Source organism: Nycticebus coucang, chromosome 7, assembly GCF_027406575.1.
Source record: "Nycticebus coucang isolate mNycCou1 chromosome 7, mNycCou1.pri, whole genome shotgun sequence".
Lineage (NCBI taxonomy): Eukaryota > Metazoa > Chordata > Mammalia > Primates > Lorisidae > Nycticebus > Nycticebus coucang.
Genome location: NC_069786.1, coordinates 99,186,643 through 99,207,508, shown reverse-complemented (window position 1 = coordinate 99,207,508; position 20,866 = coordinate 99,186,643). Strand labels below are relative to the sequence as shown.

The following is a 20,866-nucleotide window of genomic DNA, read 5'->3' as shown; positions in this document are numbered from 1 at the left end:
CTCAAGTAGTTGGGACTACAGGTGCCCATCACAATGTTTGGCTATTTTTTGTTATTTTTGTAGTTGTCATTGTTGTTTACCTGGCCCAGGTAGGTTTGAACCCACAGCCTCCGTGCCTGTGACTGGCGCCATAACCACTGTGCTATGGGCACCGAGCCTGGAGAAAACTTTTCAACAAATATTTATTGAGCGCCTCCTATGGTACCGGGCACTAGGGATACAACGATAAGCAAAAACAGATCCAGGTTGCTCTCATAAGGTTTATAATCTAGTGGAGGGGACAAAATCATCACGTGATACACACTTACATGCATGTGTATATCTGTATTTATTTGCATGTGTGTACATGTGGGTATGTGTGTATTTATGTTTGAATATAGTTATAAAGTGTGATGAGTGATAAAATGGAAAGTCACAAGGATACTTAAAGAAAATCTGCATCACTCTGATGGGAATAAAAACTTCAGGTACCCATATCATATAATCACACTTATATAGAAACCTAGGTGAGTAGAAGCAGGTGCCTGGAGCTTCCCTTCCAGAGCAGGAGTCTATGCTACAGCCTAGGGTTAACCTCTTCATCACCCTGGAGTAACCTTGATCAGTTCTGATAGAATTTGTATACCCGCTCAGATTTAGAGAAACCTATTAAGTACAGTTCACTCTACAAATGTCTCTATATAAAAAATGGCTGCAGGGTAGTAGGGTTGTCCAATTTGGGCATCTGTCTGGATTACAGGTTGATAGAATTCTAAGTAGCTACCAATCTCTCCCTATTTCTTGCCTCACGTTTCCTCTATGGTAGTTTGATACCCTCACAAAGTATCATGTTCTTGGTCCTTCAGTTTTCAAAGGCCAGGTCTGGTCAATGCTTTAAACAAGTGCCCACAAAGGCATCACTGTTCACAGCCTAGAATGAGACCTGAGGGGCAACTTACCAAAATCAGCCAGTTTGAGTTCTCCCAGGTGACTGATGAGTAAATTCTGAGGTTTCAGGTCCCTGTGAAGAACGTGCTGGTGGTGGATGTATGCCAGGCCTCGCAGAAGTTGAAACATGAAAAGCTGGAAGGAATGAACACTATAGCTGAGAGATTTGAACCACTGTGTGTTGATTTCTCCTCTAAGTCAAAAACAGTCACCTGAAGGAATATAGTAAAAATATCTCTTGAGAGACAAAAAAAACAGAAGAAGAAGAAGATTTTACATTCAAAAGGGGAAAAAAGGACAAGGAAAGTCAGGCAACGAGACTATATTATAAACAAAGGCATCTTGGCTTTTCCTGACATCTCATTTCTTTAATACTGAAGGAATTACCCTTCCTTAAAAATCTAAAGTGAAACTTCGAAGTTTCCTTTAGAACACTGTTTATTGATTTAGATGTGAAAGATTTAATTTCTTTCCCCACCAATAACTTGGCATATAAGATCAAAGTTGACCTGGAAATGATACTCTAAAGTTTACAAGTGCTTGAATTTTGCAGGATCTCTAATATGAAAACCTTTTAAAAACACAACTTGAGAGGACCAGACTGAGAAATATACCCTTAGGTGATATTAGGGAATAAAAGAATCATTATCTTTTTCAACTTATTTTTAAAGTCTTAAATGCAAAGTTGAAAACAACGGAAATACACAGAACTGATTAAGAGAGACCAAAAGAAATTAGACCTGCCCCCCATGCATACACACAAAAATAAATCAAAAGAGAATAAGGAATAAATAGTAGGGAGAAAAAAGAGAAAGGGTAGCAGTGGTGATGGGTGGGGGAAACACCAGAAAAATACATTCTGCAATCCAATTTTAAAATGTTTTATGTGGTTATGAAGCACAGAAACCAAAGACATTACTACATTCCTACCAATCTAGAGGCTTAAGGAGAAAAAAGAATGCTTAGTATTCCAAGTGTCTCTTGCTGTTTTCCACTACCACTGGCAATTGAGAATTCAAACATCAACATTACAAAGTGCTTACAAAGTCCTGTGCCAACGGAGAACGGATTCTGGCAGTTTAGAAAGGAAAAGACCAGGCCCAGCATTCCTGGGGACACAGGCAAAATGGCAGATGGAGCAATGTGGGGGAAAGTATTTCAATGGCATCTTAGAAACTTAGAACTTTAGCAATGCTAGAACCAGAACTGACCTAATAATGATTTCAAGACATTGGAGCCATGTTAATGAGCAGCATGGCCCAACCAAAATAGGAGCCTGGGAAATTTATCAGGAAGACACTGGCCAGCACTTTATTCTCTCTTCTGACAATCTGCTCAACTCTCCTGCCCAACTGTCTTTTCATCTCTGAAACTCCAACTCTGTATCAATCCAGCTGTCTACTTTCTCTGCTCCTCTATTCAAAATGCTAAATAAAAAAAAAATAAAAAAATCCCATGATCAGGTAATTTAACGGTTTCACCTTTAACCAGGATTCTTAATGCACCACTGGACCTTCCCGCTTGGTTTCCCTAATTAGTTCTCTGTCCCAGTCTCCACACAGCTACTTAAAAAATTTTTTCACTCTCCTCAATGCCTTGTCCTCAAACATTCCGTTCCAAACCTCCAAGACTAGGTGAGGCTCCCTTACTAGTTGTTGTTGCCACAGCCAAAGGCCTTAGCACTTAGCTTTTCACTGCCTATTTAAGATTATGTATCTTACTGGGCTTTAAGCACACTAAAAATGAGAAACACAACTTATATATTATTGGAACCCCACAACATAATTAGCACTAAGTCCTCAATAAATATTTTTTAAATAAATGCATAAATGAATACATAATTAAATATTAGTTAAATGAGTAAACATACACAAATTTCATTTGGTTAAGGGCAATCAATTCATTAATGCCAATAAAACCTTTAGGGAATGAAAAGTATGAAATATAAATGGTTTCTAAAATTTATAACAGATGTAGAATTATAGCTAGTTAAGGGTTTAAAATTATTATTTCTATTCTAATGCCTGGAAAAACGGAAGTTAGTCTCACATACAGGATAGTATTTGCTAGAATAGGCAAGGCAGACTTTACCATCGACTGCACTGCCACAAAGAAGGTATTTATTTTATGATTATTTTATGATTCTTTTCCCTTTTAATGGAATTCTCCTTAATCGGCTTGTACATTCGCATGACGGCAATGACTGACGGGGTTAGACTGCCTAGAAAACAGCTGGACATTGTTCAGTGTCTTCAGGGGTAAGTCCCCCCCTCCCTGCCTGCCTTCCTTCCTTTCTCTCCCTTTCTTTCTTTATCTCTCTCCCCATTCTCCTCCCCTCCCCTCCTCTTCTCTTCCCTTTCCCCTTTCTTTTCCTCTAGAATATCAGCAATGTCCGTCTTCTTAATGTAGTTTCATTGGACTTTGTTTCATGGTCTGTTTCAAGATTTTTGTTGTTCCTTCTGTGGGCAAGGCAGAAGGGCGGCCGTGATCCTCACGTACTCACTCTGACATTGTGAGGATGAAGCCCTCCGGGATGCTGAGACATATACTGGGCCAGGTCTGTGTGCTAAACCAAACAGCAGGGAAAGAGAAGAGAGTGAATTTAGTCTGCTTGGATAGTATCCTAAGGCAGACCATAGACGCGACTGTCAGAAGGTATTACAAAAGTTCAGAATTTTTGAGAATAAGGTGCAAAAGGAACATAACCAGGTTTTCTGAGACCCCACTGTTAAAGTCAAACACAGTATATCTTTCTAACTGGCTGCTGTTAGAAAGAAGCTTGTTTCTCAGCACAGAGATGCTCATTTTAAATGACTGGCACTGAACACGACGGCACAGGAATTTTTTACCTCCAACTGTCCTTGGAGGCAAGTCAAGTACACATACCTTGTGCTTTCTGATTATTTGAATATTTTTTCCTTCCAAAGTTACAAAATGAGTTATTCTTCAGTAATCTTATACAGAATTTTTAAATATCTTATGATTTGTGTATTTATTGTCAATGCGAAAATGTTGGGGTCTGCTCGGATAGAGATTAAAAATGGTTAAAAATAAGTGCAAAAGTTTTATTTAGGAGGCAAAGTCAAAAGACTTATTTATTATGGATGATGATGGGGAAAATAGTGTGTAAAGAAGCAGGACTACAGATGGATATAAGAACCATCAGGCTCTACAATAATGAAAATTTCCATGATACCTTCCGCATTGTAATGAAAGTTTTATCATGCCATAAAATATTAACAGATTCATTATACAAGCACCAGGCTTTTTCCTCGTATGTTGTAAAATGCTGCAACAACTTACCATATATTCAAATACAAATGTCAGTGTCTCTTTGGTATGGATTATGTCATGGAGGAGCACAATGTTGGCATGTTTCAAACCCTTCAGGAGAGAAGCTAGAAAAATTAAACAAAATGCTGCTTTAAAGATATCAGAAAGTATTTATTTCTTAAAACCATTTTAAATCAAACATTCTGCTCTTTTTACTGCTGGAAAAAAAATCTCTTGTTGACAGAGAATATTTAAAATTACAAAAGACCGTCATTACTTTTTTTTTTTAAGGCAAACCATTGCATTTATACAACTTACTGTTCCTACAGACAAGAGAGGTTGCAAAAAATGCTTCCATTTACCTAATCAATTTCATCAAAACACTCAGAGCACTTTGTGAAGGCTCTCCTCTGGGAACCTTATCATCCGTGCCTCGCCTCGGAGCTACAGGAGAGAAGGCCGGAGACATAAAGGCCCTTGGAAGAGCAAGAAATGGGGTGTTCTACCTTTTAGAGCAGGACTTGGCAACATGTGACTAGTCTCCAAAGTTCCAAGTCCCACAAAGGGTCAACAGAGCCAGTGGCTGTGATTGGTAGGGGGCAGGGATAAGAGCATAGGGTGAGGAAGTATTGAACATAATAGAAAGTAGAGAAGATTTCTTATGATAATGTTATAAAACTCTATGGAAAAAAAACGCAAATTTGAAAAGAAGAGAGAACCACACTTGAGAAGAGAAGGCTGACAGCTCTCATCTCTTCCCTGAGAGGTTATTGGTCAAAGGTGACTGGGACGGGGGTTGAAAGGCTATCTTTGATGGTGTCAGAGGTAGGAGGACCCCTGGCTTCAGGAGGACAGAGACCAAAACAAGGCTTAATAAGGAGATGACGTGTTTCAGCATACGGCATTCCTGCATGAAAGATAGCATCTTTTGGGCGGTGCCTGTGGCTCAAAGGAGTAGGACGCTGGCCCCATATGCTGGAGGTGGCAGGTTCAAACCCAGCCCCGGCCAAAAATTGCAAAAACAGAAAGCATCTTTTTCAACTTAAAAGATCAGTTAGTAAGCAGCTGCAGGAAAAACAAAATAAAATAAAAGGAAGGGAAAAGTCAATTATAAAAACTCAAATCAGTGTTTGATAGGGTATGCCTGCATAGTATGAGTCTCCAGCACCAATTTCATAGGATTAAAAGCAAACTCAAATACTCCCTTAAATTTGAGAAGAAAATTATTTCCTTCAAGAATCTCAATCAATTTAATGAATCTCTGTTGTTTTGCCTTCTTGACAGCCTTTTGGTCTTCTGCTGGGGACATTTCTATTTTCCTCTGGGGAACCAATACACACTATCCTAGAAGGGCTGAACCCACCTCTTCCCAAGAGTGGGCATGTGACCCAAGACTGGCCAATCAGAGTACAACACCTCTGATTGGTTCAGAGACAGACAAAAACCCAAGCTTGGGAAAGCTCTACTTCGCTGGTGCCATTAGAAAAAAGCACTCTGGGAGGCTGAGGCAGGATCCCTTGAGCTCAGGAGTTTGTGACCACCTTGAGCAAGAGAAAGACCCCATATGTCCTAAAAACAGAAAAATTAACTGGGTGTTGTGGAGGATGCCTGTAGTCCTAGCCATTGGAAGGCTGAGGCAGGAGGACTTGAACCCAGGAGTTTAAGGTTGCTATGAGCTAGGTTACAGCCACAGTACCTTCCCAGGGTAACAGAGTAAGATTCTGTTGAAAGAAGAAAGGAAAAGAAGAGAAAAAGAAAAGAAGAGAAGGGAAGAGAAGAGAAAGAAAGAAGGAAGGAAGAGAAAAAGAAAGAGAGAGAGAGAAAGAGAGAAAGAAAGAAAGGAAAGGAAAGAGATGCTATCTTTTCTTTTTTTACTGTCAAGGCTAAATTTGTGGGATTTAGCTAGGAGTTTCTGGGGTCAGATTAAGACTACCATCAGAATACCAACACCTGGTGACAGCATGCCTGGAAGTAAAACAAAGGCAGAATAAACCAGTGTAGGGTAGCATTGGTTGTGCCTGCAAACCTATAGGTATCAGATCTGTGAACCAGTGAATTTCCCTCAAAAATTAGGTAAGGTAAGTTTGGGTAAGTTTGAACTGATCTAACCATCAAAGGAATTCTGTTGACTCTACTTTGCTCTATGACTAATGCTTTAACTTTTACTTTTTGCCTCCAAAATCATTATGGACTAAATTTATTATTTCACTTTTTACAAATGCTTTGCTTTGGAAATGTAATAAACGGTTTCATGGGCATCTGTTTAATCGCCCTGGTCTCAGACTGAAGGCTGCCCAGGAACAGAGGGACTGACTTTCCCTCTTTCTGAGATGCCGCCACACCACCCAGTACAACACTCAGCCAGAAATAAGCACTTAATTTATTAGATGTATTTATTGAGTGTCTTAGGGAGAGCCAGAAGCCCTAATATGAATTCTGTGTGTGGAGCCAGAAGCCCTAATATGAATTCTGGCCCTGTCATTTTCCACCTGGGTAAACTCTGGAGAGTATTTCAACCCAAGTCTCAATTCACTCCTTATGAGAAAAGATACTGTCTTTTCTGACTTGACTTTACAGGGTTGATATGAAGATGGAATCTGATCCTGTTTGTGGAATGCTTGGGGAAGGCAGAGCATTACACAGATGCAGGTTGGAATTAATATCCTTGCCATCAGCTTCTTGTCCCTCCCTTTCACCTGGAACCCCATTAGACATCCCTTCCAGTCTTAAATACAGTAGCTTTCTGCTGGAGTTTTCAACATCTTCCTTTCCCCCCCTCGTTCTGTCTTATTCTGTCACCCGTATGGAGTGCAGTGGCATCTCATTCTGTCACCTAAGAGGGAGTGCAGGGGCTCATTCCGTCACCCAGACAATCATCCCAAAGCAAAGTCTGAGCCCACTCCCAACCCTCATGGGACATTGAAGGAGATAGTTTGTAGTCCCTAATGTTATATTTTCTCTGAGAGTCACAAATCAAGTCAAAGAGTCAAGTTATACCTTCCAAGAAAAAAAAATAATAAACGCAGATAAATGTTAGATAAATATTAAGACAAATGTCAGATAAGTAGTTCTTTTCTGATTTTTTGGCATTCTAATCCTGATTATATACCATTTCTGGGCGTTCTTTTGTTTTATGAAGATGTACCTAAGTATGCGTCCATATGCTATTTCTGTGATGTGATTTGATTGCATTCAATGGTGGACTACTTGCCAAGCAGGCCTTGCCCTAGTCTATCTGTGGAACTGGTGACTCAGATTCTAGTTAGACTCCTCTTCTGCCTCATTGTATGACCTCCCAGAGGTTCCTTAGACTATTTTTGGCTCAGTTTTCTCATATGTGAATTGGGAATAATTACTTTGTAATGTTTTCTACTAGAGAATGATCTTAAAAGATTCTCAGCTGAAACTGTTTCTAGTTTAAATACTGCAATTACTAACCCTGTAGACTCAATGATAGAATCAGAATTGATGAATATTATTTTCTGAGAATATTTATTCTGCATTTTCCTTAATGTTCATATAAAATGTATCATAAAAGCAGACTTCTATTTTTCTTTTACTGCTGTTAAAGAAAAAATGCTTAGGCCGGGCACCGTGGCCAACGCCAGTACCTAGCCCTCTGGGAGCTTGAGGCAGGATTGCTTGAGCTCAGGAGAGATCAGCCTGAATAAGAGTGAGACCCTGTATCCACTAAAAATAGAAAAACTAGCCAGATGTGGGGGTGGGCACCTGTAGTCTCAGCTATTCGCAAGGCTGAGATAAGAGGATCCCTTGAGCCCAGGAGTCTGAGGTTGCTGCGAGCTATGATGACACCACTGCACTCTACCCAAGGCAACAGAGTGAAACTCAGTCTCCAAAAACTAAGAATATATGTTTAAGTTAAACATTTCCAAATTCACCTCAATAGAGTAGAAAGGATTTTAAATAAAATAGTCATGGCTTCTAATACCTGACGGTACTGATTATTAGCTTTGTGACCTCTGACAAGTTATTCAATCTCTCTGAGGTGAAGCTTTCTTTATCTCTACAACAAAGATAATGTATTCTACTTCCTAGAGTTGGTTTGAGGATTAAAAAAAAAAAAGATTATGTGTGTGAAGGGGAGATTATGTCATATACCTGATCTCCCCCAAAAGTTATATGACTGCTTCCTTAAAAAAAAAAAAAGTGGCTGGGTGCCTATAGCTCAGTGGCTAGGGCGCCGGCCACATACACCAGAGCTGGCGGGTTCAAATCCAGCCCAGGCCCACCAAACAACAATGACAACTACCACCAAAAAATAGCTGGGCGTTGTGTCAGGCACCTGTAGTCCCAGGTACTTGGGAGGCTGAGGCAAGAGATTCGCTTGCGTCCAAGAATTTGAGGTTGCTGTGAGTGGTGACACCACAGCACTCTACCCAGGGCTACAGCTTAAGACTCTGTCTCAAAATATATAAATAAATAAAATAAAATAAAAAATAAATAAAAAATAAAAATAAATTAAAAAAGCCGGGCATTGTGGTGGGCACCCATAGCCCCAGCTACTTGAGAGGCTGAGGCAAGAAAAATGCTTGAGCCCAAGAGTTTGAAGTTCCTGTGAGCTATGATGCCACAGCACTCCAGCAAGGGCAACCAAGTGAGACTCTGTCTCTAAAAAAAAACAAAAAAACAAGGTGCTGCTAACAGCCTAAAAGTCCTAAGTTTAAACCAAAGGTTGACTATTGCTAGAAATATTTTTTAGAATAATCAAGATATAGTTATAAAATTTAATAAAAACTAAGAAGGCTCGGCGCCTGTACTCAGTGGTTAGGGTATGGGCCATATACACCAAGGCTGGCAGTGGGTTCAAACTTGGCCCGGGCCTGCTAAACAACAATGACAACTGCAAAAATAAAAAAAAAAAGAAAAAGTAGCTGTGCATTATGGGCGGCCCCTGTAGTACCAGCTACTTGAGAGACTGAGGCAAGAGAATCGCTCAAGCCCAAGAATTAGATGTTGCTGTGAGCTGTGATGCCACAGCACTCTACCACTCTACCGAGGACAACATAATGAAACTCTGTCTCAAAAAAAATTAGTAAAAACTAAGAAATATTATTGTTATGTTGTTAAATAAGAACATAAAGTTATTAGTTTATTTGAAGGAAAGTGTTTTATCCGAGATGTAAAAATAAATATTTAAAATAAAATACTATGGCCAATTATAAAAATTTTTTTTTTTTTTTTTGTAGAGACAGAGTCTCACTTTATGGCCCTCGATAGAGTGCCGTGGTATCACACAGCTCACAGCAACCTCCAACTCCTGGGCTTCAGTTATTCTCTTGCCTCAGCCTCCCGAGTAGCTGGGACTACAGGCGCCTGCCACAACGCCCAGCTATTTTTTGGTTGCAGTTCAGCAGGCACCGGGTTTGAACCCGCCACCCTCGGTATATGGGGCCGGTGCCTTACCGACTGAGCCACAGGCGCCGCCCTATAAAAAATTTTCTAAGGTGCTAGGAAGGCCTTTATTATATGAATTTCTGAATCGGAGATTTGGTTTAAATCAGAGCTATATATTGGAATAATAATAATATCTACCTAACAGTTATTAAGAGGATTGAAAGAAGTATGCAATGAACCTGGAACATATATTAAAATATATTTCCTTTAATGTTGTTCATACTTTTGCTAATTTCATAATAGTACATGTTAAGATCAAATGAAAACAAATAGTACTCCAAATGACCAGACTAATAAACTGCCACATGAATTCTACCTATATATGGAGAGACTGTATATATAGTAAAATCATACTTAATAAATCTTGGGCTGCTATAACATCAGGGCAGCCAAACTGTTCAGGAAACGTAACTCCTGCTTCAAGGCTTTTTAAAGAAGGCTACATTACTCTTTCAGTTTTTCTGCACAAGGTTTTCAGTTGCCTTTTTAGCTAGTGACCCTGGATTTTGAGTAATTAACTCCGGCTGTTCTTATTTTGCCTCCCAGCCCTTCTCACTTAACCTCCTGTCTCCCTGATCTCACATCCTTAAAGTTCTTACAGGAAAAAAATGGGACAGTGCCAAAGTTTTCAAATGAAGCCTCATACCTTCTTGAGGGGAGAAGGCTTCTCTAACAAGGACTGCAAGCTTTTATACCAGTGGAAAAAGAACATTCATTGTTGGAAATTGGATGCCTAACAACCTCCAACGTGTCAAAAATCCTTTTGTGGTTTTTAATATTCTACAAGCAAAGCATTTAGTAAGGTAAATCCATAAAACAAACCAAGGAAGTCCACAGTTGAATACTAAATATAATCTGTAAACACCTGTGATGGGGAGGCAATTCCTGGGTAAATATGCGATGAAAGAAACATTTAGCAAACAGAATAAAAGGACCCAGCTTTTTTGAACCATGCTGAGAACCATCTGTTAGCAAAACTGGCAAAAGGTTTCACTGTCACAGTTAAATGTCAACCTGAAAAAACTTGGCTGTGGGCAAAATCTGAGCAAAGCCAACCTTAAGGAATAGGCAAACCAAAGCTCATAAAGGAGACCCTCCCTTTGTGCGGGTGACCTGGGGGTTTCTCTTATGTTCAGAAATATTCTTCAACCTCTACACTTAACCTCTTTCCAAATCTGATCATCCTTTCATGGGGACCACTAATAAGTATGTTAGTAAATGTAGCTTCCATTATATTAAACACTTAAAAACCATGCTTTCCCCCAGAAGGCACCTGATCCTACCAGGATGAATCTCCAGTTAAACTGATAGCATTTGGCTCTACCATTTAAATTCAAAATTACTTATTTCCCAGGGGCTCTGAAAGATGTTTGGAAATGGCATCAAATTCAGTTATAAACTCATTTTCTGAATTGCTTTTTCCATGCCTGTTTGCATAACTTATCCTTCCAAGCTCAGTTCAAAACTTAAGGACTCCATTAGGCACACTGACACTAACTCGTTCTCATCTTAGTTTACAATGTGTTTTATACACTTGTAAATGGAATCGTCTGTCCTGTTAAGATTGAAAACGACAGAACAAAGATTGGAGCTTTCTCTTTCTTCACAATACCCAGCAATATGTTTTGCATATAAAATGTGCTCAGTAAAGAAGGGAAGTAGTTAAAAGGGGGAAAAAGTAAAGCCAGAGAAGTGCGGGTTTCTGCTGAAATGATAGGAATCCTATCATCTTATTTCCAGTGGCTCATGTAATAAAGGTTGGCAAGTTGTATTTTTAATGATTCATTTTCACTATATTGACTTCTTGATTTTTATATTATAAAGTATTAGTCATCTAGATGGTGAACAACACATCAACAAGGGAAAGAAGAATAGAATAATAGCTAACATTGTTAAAGTCTAAAAATGGATTCTGTGATAAATGATTTATATGCGTATTTTCATTTAATCCTCATAACAGCACCATGAAAGAGGTACTATTATACTATTATCCTCTTTCTGCAATAAACTAAGTCTTAGACAGATAAAGTAGTCTACCTCATGTCACACCACTAGTAAGGACAGATCTACGATGTTAACAATCCAAGTCTACGTGACATTTGGTTCCTCACCCGTTTGCTATACAAGTACTCCCTGAGTTACAAACGTCTGATTACATACAACTCGCACTTACAAACTGAAGCTATTATAGTAAGTTCCTAAGTTACAAACATCTGACTGATGTATGACTCGCACTTACAAACAAAGGCTATTACAGATAAGAGGTAATATAACTGTTCCAACTTACGTACACACTCAACTTAAGAACAAACCTGCAGAACCTATCTTGTTCATAACTTGGGGACTGCCTGTACTGCTCAGGGCACAGAGAAGAATATAGGTGCAACACTAAAACTACCTGCCTTCCTGAAATTTAAAAAGTGCTTTCTGAACAGTATGTTATCATCAGGCAAATTTCCCGCTAAAACTTTGTGTGATTTCACATTTTTCTCTTTCATAAGAATTTTTTTTTTTTTGTTTTTTTTGGCCGGGGCTGGGTTTGAACCCACCACCTCCTGCATATGGGACCGATGCCCTACTCCTTGAGCCACAGGCTCCGCCCTCTCTTTCATAAGAATTTTATGGGATTATACAGATATGGCCTTAATACCCAGCACGAGGACAAACACACGAAACATATTAGTAATTGCTCATTGAGTTCATAGTTTTAGTCAAATGATATAATAGTCTTGAATCTTAATTTCTTTTCTTTCTTTTTTTTTTTTTTGAGACAGAGTCTCAAGCTGTTGCCCTGGGTAGAGTGCGATGGCATCACAGATCACAGCAACCTCCAACTCCTGGGCTTAGGCGATTCTCTTGCCTCAGCCTCCCAAGTAGCTGGGACTACAGGTGCCCGCCACAACACCCGTCTGTTTTTTGTTGCAGTTTGGCTGGGGCCAGGTTCAAACCTGCCACCCTCCGTATATGGGGCCAGTGTACTACTCACTGAGCCACAGTCGCTGCCCTGAATCTTAATTTCTTTAAGAATAAATGATAAAATAATAGCACAAATACTCTTGGAAAACGTGTATGAAGAATAAAACTTTAATTATAATGTTTTTTCTAGAATTATCAAAAATAGATGCTGAATGGATAAAGGCAATGCATTTTTCAGTAAATCAAAGACTCAAAACAAATCTATCAAGTCCATTTTTACTGTTCTTACCTTCTCGGATAGCTGTAAATGGGACTCCTTCCTCTGCATTCATGCTGATGACTTTTAGAGCCACTAGTTGTCCATTAATTCTAGGAGAAAGAGGTTGATAAGCTCACATTTATTGAGATGGTTCAAAGCAGCAATTTATTCTAGGGATGGATTAACAATAATAGTTTTCTTTCAAAATATTATATATCTCAGCATTTGAATCTATAGTTTTCCCCAAAATAAAGTTTAATATATAAGAGATTTTACATATACTATATATATATATATATATTTCCAAACATTTTTTTCTCTTTACTAAAGTGGGATATGTTCATTGTAGAAAACTCTCCACCAGGCGGGATGTGGTGGCTCATCACTGTAATCTCAGCACTTTGGGAGGACAAACTGGGAGGATCACTCGAGGCCAGGTGTCCAGGGCTGCAGTGAGCTATAGTCACACCACTGCACTACAGCCCAGGTGACAGAGCTAGAGCCTGTCTCTAAAATACAAAAACAAAAACGCCACCGAATTCATCCTCATAATATTTTGATGTATTTTTCTTTTCACTTCCCTCCGGTGACCCTCCCTCCCTGTACATTTGTCCTCCTGCTGTTTAACTCTTAACAAAATAGCAGAGGAATTGCTTTTAAAGGAAAGTCAAAACAAGTTACTTCTCTGTTCAAAATTCTCCATATCTCCACATTTCCGTCGGAACAGAAGCCAAATTCTTAAAATGGTCTTGTAAGAGCTACCCGATCTGCCCAGGCTGCACCTCTGTCTCTCTCTTCATCTCTTCCTCCTCTCCCCGTATCCATCACCTTGCTGTCAATCAAGCTAAGTGCTGAAGATGGAGAAGATTTTAATGCAGGTATACGCACATTGTTTTTAATAAAGTGGGATTCATATCATATTGTTAATAACCTGTTTTTCCTCCATTTAACATTTTCTCTTATTCATTCTTGTAGAATGTTTAGTAATGATGTAATATTTCATTATATAGAGAGACATATATATATATACACATACATATATACCGCAGTGTATTTAGTCAATTCCAAATGCATTTATTTATTTATTTACTTAAGACAGAGTCTCATTCTTTCACCCTTGATAGAGTGCTGTGGGGTCAAGCTCAAATCTAGAATGGAAGGAAGGTTTCTAGAATGGCAGGAGAAAGAAAGATGAAAAGAAGGGGAGGAAAAAAAAAAAGAAGGGTGACAACTATAAGTGCATCTTCAGTGTACAACTTTTTGTTTTTCTTGGAACAGTCTCATTCTGTCCCCTGGGTAGTGTGGTGGTGTCATCATAGCTCACAGCAACCTCAAACTCTTGAGTTTCAGCCATCCTCTTGCCTCAGCCTCCCGAGTAGCTGGGACTATAGGTGCCTGCCACGACACCCAGCTAGTTTTTCTATTTTTAGTAGAGATGGGGTTTCTCTCTTGCTCAAGCTGGTCTCAAATTCCTGAGCTAGAGCAATCCACCTTCCTAAACCTCCTAAAGTGCTAGGATTATAGGCATGAGCCACCATGACTGTCTCCAAATGATTTTACGTTGCTTCTAGCTTTTAGCTATTATAAAATACCATGATGACCATATCTGTAGATAAATCTTTTCACACAGTCCCAATGATTTCCTTAAAGAGGAAGTGGAATTGCTAAATCAAAGATTATGCAGGCACATATTTTTATTAATTTGAACTTCTGTTCCTAAATTGTCCCACGGAGTGATCATATGACTGACTGCTGGTGAGAGTGGCCCTTTTACCACTCCCTCACCAACACTAAGCTTTTATTTTTATCAACTTCATTTTTAAAAACTGTTTTGGAAATACAAGAAAACTGAGAACGTAGTAAGGTAGTTCCTAAATACCTCATATCCGATTTCTTTTATTGTTAACATCTTATGTCAATATGATCCTTTTATTTTAATTTCTAATATTGATATATCATTATTAACTAAAGTCTGTGATTTATTAGGATAGCTTGAGTTTTTACCTTATGTCCTTTTTCTTTTTGTCTAGGGTCCCATGCAGAATTACATTTATTTGTCATGTCCCCTTAATCACCTCTTAACTCTTCCTTTCCCAGACTTTTCTTGTTTTTGATGACTTTGACAGTTTTGAGGAGTTCTGGTCAAGTATTTTGTAAGGTGCCCTTCTTTGGGATTTTTCTGATATCTTTTTCTCATAGTTAGACTGGAGTTATGGGTCTAGGGGACATAAGGTGCCATCATTATCACATTATATTAAGTGTGCCTACCATCGTCATGATTCATGACTTTCCATGTTGACCTTACTTGCCTGTCTCAGGTAGTGTTTATCAGGTTTCTCCATTGTAAATTGCTCTTTTGTTCCCCTTTTCCATAATGTACATTTGGATAAATGTTACTATTAGTAGCTTTCACTTATGGTATATTATCCACATAAATTATTTGAAATTCTTCTGCATGAGAGATTTATTTCTTCTGTCTCATTTGCTAATTTATGGAATCATGAATATCAGTATGGACTCATAGACATTTCTTTTATAATTATACAAAATAAATTATTTTATATTTATACAAAACAAATTATTTTATATTTATACAAAAATATAACAAAATGTTATATTTATACAAAATAAATTATTTTATATTTATACAAAAATACATACAAAATGTTATATTTTTGTATAAATATAAAATAATTTATTTTGTTGCTGAAATTTTTGCAGCTTTGTGTTTTGGAAGCTCTTTCAGTTGGTGTCTGTGTCCCTTTGACATAGCCCCATCATTCTGGGTTTATTTTTGCTTTTATCTTCATATTTTTGCCCATTTGATAGATAAAAAGTTTATCACATTTTAATTTCTGTTTCTTTAAGTATTTATAGAAATGAATTTTCATAAGTTATTGATCTTTTCTTGTGATTTGCAAATTTGCCCTTTTTATTGAAACATTTTGCAAATACTTTTCACCAATTTCTTTTGTTTGCCTTCTTATATCTTTGAGATTTTGTTTAACATTTTTATAAACCAGGCACGGTGGCTCACACCTGTAATCCTAGCACTCTGAGAGGCTGAGGCCGGCAAATTTATTGAGCTCATGACTTGGAGACCAGCCTGAGCAAGAGTGAGACCTCATCTCACATACACTGAGGCTGGGGGCTTTGAACCCCGCTCAGCCTGGTAAACCACAATGACAACTGTAACAACAACAACAAAAATAGTCGGGCGTTGTGGTGGGCGCCTGTAGTCCCAGCTACTTGGCAGGCTGAGGCCAGAGAATTGCTTGAGCCCAAGAGTTTGAGCTATGATGACACAGCAGTCTACCAAGAGCAACAAAGTGAGACCGTCTCAAAAAAATTAAAACAAGGGTGGCACCTGTGGCTCAAAGGGGTAGGGCGACGGCCCCATATGCTGGAGGTGGTGGGTTCAAACCCAGGCCGGGCCAAAAACTGCAAAAAAAAAAAAAAATTAAAACAAAACAAAAAAACACATTTTTATGATGTCAGTATTTTCAAATGTGCTTTTAGTGTTTTTACGAAAAGCCTGGCTCTGTGAAATTCTCCCTTCAATCCCCTAAAAAATGATTTTGGGTCAAATATGTTTAGAAAATGCTTTAGACTTTTTTAACCATAATCGTTTCTAGACAGCCACGGTGTACATTAATATTTTGTAATGCTTAGAGCACCTGCAATAAAGGATCATATTTGATTTTGTTCTAGGCTTTCCCAAATCAATTTGACCATGGTAACTGTTTCAATGAAACATCTCACAAGGTGTCTCAAAATTGAGGATCCCTAGGACATAACCTGGATAGATGGGCACCATGGACACTTCCAATCTTCCCTCATTGGTTCTGACTTGACAGACCTTTCTAGTCCAAAGGTTATGCAGAATTAATTCATCTTTTCCTCTAGTTCTTGTATGTTTTCTTTTTCATTTAACTCTTTAATCCACTGGGAATTCATATAGTATATTCACTTTTTCTAAATGGCTAACAACTGTTTCAGCTTCATTTATTGGACTGCCTTCTTTTTATTTATTTATTTATTATTTATGTTTTGAGACAGAGTTTCACTTTGTCACCCTGGGGTTGAATGCCGCAGCGTCATAGCTCATAGCCACCTCAAACTGTTGCCTGGATCCTGATAAGGGATCCTCTTGCCTCAGCCTCCCAAGTTGCTGGGACTACTGGCACCAACCACAACACCCACCTAGTTTTTCTCTTTTTAGTAGAGATAGGGGTCTCTGTCCTGCTCAGGCTGGTCTCGAACTCCTGAGCTCAAGCAATTCGGCCTCTCAGAGTGGCCGGATTGAAATTATACAATTTTAATTGTTGTGGCTTTAGAATATATCAAATTAGAGAATCATTAAAATCTTTCTTCTTAACACTAAATGCAATGCCTTTGTGGTAGGGAATAAAGTAAAAGTTTAAGAGTGATTACCTCTTTACCCCTGTTTCAGCCTCTAGAAGTAACTAATAATCTTTTGGGTTTTTTCCCAGACTCTTCCATGTACCTACAAATTTATACGTGTACAGTATATCTGAGTGTTTTTTTCTAAATGAGATCATTGAGTACATATTATTCTGTAACTTGCTTTTTTCTCTTAAATGTTGGGCATCCTTTTTTTTTTTTTTTTTTTTTTAGTGTTTGGCCGGGGCCGGGTTTGAACCCGCCGCCTCTGGTATGTGGGGCTGGAGCCCTACTCCTTGAGCCACAGGTGCCACCCTGGGCATTTTTGCACACTATTTCATGGTATGGTGATTATTTACCCAGTTCTCCATTTATGGATGTTTGTGATCAGGTTTCTATTTTTTTATTCTATATCTTGTTGCAAAGAATATACTTCTACTTATATCTCAGTGCATATGGACAAATATTTCTCATGCCCTTTTCATTCTGGTATTCTTGAGGCAAATCTTTTGTTCTCTTAGTTTCCTAGGACAGTCTATAGAAGTGAATTCTTTCTATGCAATCTATTTAAAATTGTATTTCCCATACAATTCTGTTTTAACAAATAAAAATAATAACACAAATACTAAGATAAATATTTAGTCTTGTATTTATATTACATTAAAAAATTAACATTTAACCACCATTGAGCTATTATTTTTCTCCATTGAGCTATTATTTTTCTCCATTGGAGTAACATAAATTAAAGAAACAAGTACTTCCAACTTTCCCACCTTAACTAAAAGATAGTGGAATTTGTGGATCTTTTATATGTATTTAGCAAAGTTTGTTGTTTACCAAAACAAATGTTTGGGTTTTGGATAAGTAGTATTTTTATTCTTCAGACATTTTGTATATTTTGCAAGTGCAGAAAACCCAGGATTCATCATTTTTTGCACATACCATACTTTGCAGAAACCAACTTCAGTTTCTCCTATGAAGGCAAGGTGCAAGAATGAAGCAGGAAACCCAAGGCAACCATGGCAAACCTCTGCCATCATGATTTAGGGAGGGATATACAAAACCCTTTAGTGACACCTTACCAATTGCACTTCCCACTTACCTGGAGGGTGATAATTGTACTTTGAGTTGGTGGTAGAGAGAGCCTATTTTGTCTGAATTCTTTAAACCAAATAAAAGAGAGGCAAGGCTGATGAACATTTTAGTATGCCAATCTTAATTAGGGCACTGTAGGTTTGTTTTCTTTCAAGGCTGTTTCAAATCATCTTGTCTCTCTCCCTGTTGGCCAGGGTGCCTTGCTCAGGTCCTGAATGCTGTGAACTTCTGTGTCTTCCCTGGCTTTATAATGTATAATGAGTGGGGTGGGACCCTCATCTCTAAAGTCTCTCCCACCTCTGCGTCACTCACCTGCTAATCCCCTTGTAAACTGTAGCATAAGAACCTTCACCCAGCTTCTCCAAGTTCAAGTAAGATGAGGCTGCCCCAAATGGAAGGTTCTTCTTCTGCTTAAGGAGAATGGTTGGAAGGGGGCAGGTGAGAGGTGGAGAGGAGAGAAAGTGCATATTTTTTAGTGTTAACATTTTTTTTCCTCCAGGGAAATTAGTGCATGGTGAAGTATTGCCAGAGTATATACTTGGGAAAGCCCTCTCATTAACTGCCCTTGGAGTAAGTACAAGTCTCCTTGGGAGGCACACATTAAATGCTTCTTTTTAAAATTTTTAGATTAATGTGAGGGCATTAAATGCATCTTGATCAACATCAGCTGCTCACTCACCCACTGAAAACCCTGTCTCAGATCCTCTTCCTGAAAAGAATCACTGTTACTGCGTGGCCTTTTACTCTTGAGCTTCTGGACACAGACAGCCTGAAGTCCCTGAGGGTGAAATGAAGTGATGGAATGTGATGCTTCTTGTAGGTCTGTTAGCTACAGAAAGCAGAAAAAACAGAAATAAAATGTATACAAAGTCAAGATTCAGTGCATAGAAAAACCATTTTTTCTTTATTTGCCTAATTTTCACTCTTCAAATGTTTTCTTATCTTCCTGCACCCCCCTCCAAAAAAAAACGCCTTTCTTAAAAAGTCAGATCTCTTCATTCTGGGAAGCCAAGGTTGATGGATTGCCTGAGTTCAAGACTAGCCTGAGCTAGAGCAAGACCCCGTCTCTAAAAATAGGCGGGTGTTGTGGCAGGTGCCTACAGTCCCAGGTACTTGGGAGGCTGAGGCAAGATAATCACTTGAGCCTGAGGTTGCGGTGAGCTATGACGTCACAGCACTCTACCCAGGACAACAAAGTGAGACTCTGTCTCAAAAAAAAGTCAGATCCCTAAAAAAGATTATAATATCAACTGCCAAAATACTACATTCTTTCTTCACCTAAAAATATGTCTTTAACACTTAGGTTAATATAAATAAATCTATTTGATGGATGTTTTCTAATTTTTTTCTGTTTCACTCTGTTTTTCATGTTCACTTAATTTATTGCTTTAGGGGGAATAGCCCTCTAGCATGGCATTGCTAATAGTCATGAGTTAATTGTTGAAATTTTGAAGCCACAGCATACCCACCAGTACTGCAGCTTGCCTTTTAAGGTTCAGCTGTCACTTAGTACCTCAGAATTGCCAGAGAAGAACTGCTTTCTCACATTCAAGTCAAGTGAGTTTCATGCAGCCCCATGCCAAGAGTTATTTTTTCTTTTTTGGTTTACAAGAAAATGCCCAAATTTGATAACTACGGTCATAAATTCTCTGTGACTTTAATTGAATTTTCTTTTTATTGGTTTAGACCTACCGCAGAAGAATAAGACCCAGCTACAGACAGGGAGTGTCTGAAGTCCTTGGTTTATCAATAGAGAAAGATGCGCCTCCTGGGATACAAATACCTCAAACGCAGCCTCCATCCTCTCAGGCGGACTCCTCCGACAGCTGCGTGCCTCACCGCCCTCCGAACGGCGATAGCAGCTGCATCCAGGCTGTATAGTCTTTGCACACAGCTCTTGACCCATAATCTTCTAGGTTCAAGGAGAAAAACCCACACTTGAACCTCTGCCCCTCTGCCTCTCCTATCCTGGCTCACTCCCCTTTGCCAGAGGTCAGCAGAGTGGAGCTTTCATATGACTCACATGAGGGCTCTGCCTGGAGCAGCCTCATGACTTCAGCAGTTTTTCCTTATCGGTGCAAGAAAGTCTGCATCGGAAAGGCGGCCGCTTGCATTTGCATGTGCACACTGAAAATAAGGCAGCTAATATTGGATGGAATAAAAGCCGGCACCATTAAGGTTCTTATTCCAATCACAAGTTAGTGCTGTTGGTATACACAGTTCGTAAGAATTTACATTGCTTATCCATCGAATGATATTTACGTGACACCATTCATAATGATAGTGATATTATTAGGCTTTCTTGCTGAGAAAGTGAACATGTTGAGAAGCATTTTATACCTAACCTTTCATCTGAAAGCACTTTGAGTTTCAGACTTTAAAAGAAATCTGCTACCTAGCCTATTTTTAATAGTCAGAGAAACCACAATCACAAAATGAGAGGAAAGCTTGCATAGATCTACTCCATCTTTGCCTTCGCACAATAGTGTGTCTAATCATCCTAAAGGGGTCATCATTCATTCATTTATTCTGAAAACTATGTAGTGGGCACCCATGTTGTTCTTGCTTTGCAGATAA

At 38.7% G+C, this 20,866-nt stretch overlaps 1 protein-coding gene across 2 annotated transcripts in view; it reads right to left on the bottom strand.

Moving 5' to 3' along the window:
* CDK15 (cyclin dependent kinase 15) overlaps positions 1-20,281 on the bottom strand; it is an 83,635-nt gene extending 63,354 nt beyond the window's left edge. The window contains exons 1-7 of one of the 2 annotated variants that reach the window (XM_053597446.1): positions 20,073-20,281; positions 18,969-19,118; positions 18,602-18,696; positions 12,821-12,900; positions 4,231-4,325; positions 3,431-3,493; positions 939-1,062 (exon numbers count right to left, since the gene is read on the bottom strand). In XM_053597446.1, coding sequence (XP_053453421.1) covers positions 939-1,062; positions 3,431-3,493; positions 4,231-4,325; positions 12,821-12,900; positions 18,602-18,696; positions 18,969-19,118; positions 20,073-20,195 — 730 coding nt within the window. In that variant the 5' untranslated portion in view covers positions 20,196-20,281. The remainder of the gene's footprint in view (positions 1-938; positions 1,063-3,430; positions 3,494-4,230; positions 4,326-12,820; positions 12,901-18,601; positions 18,697-18,968; positions 19,119-20,072) is intronic. The other variant, XM_053597447.1, reaches the window with a different exon arrangement.
* Between the last annotated feature and the right edge of the window lie 585 nt (positions 20,282-20,866).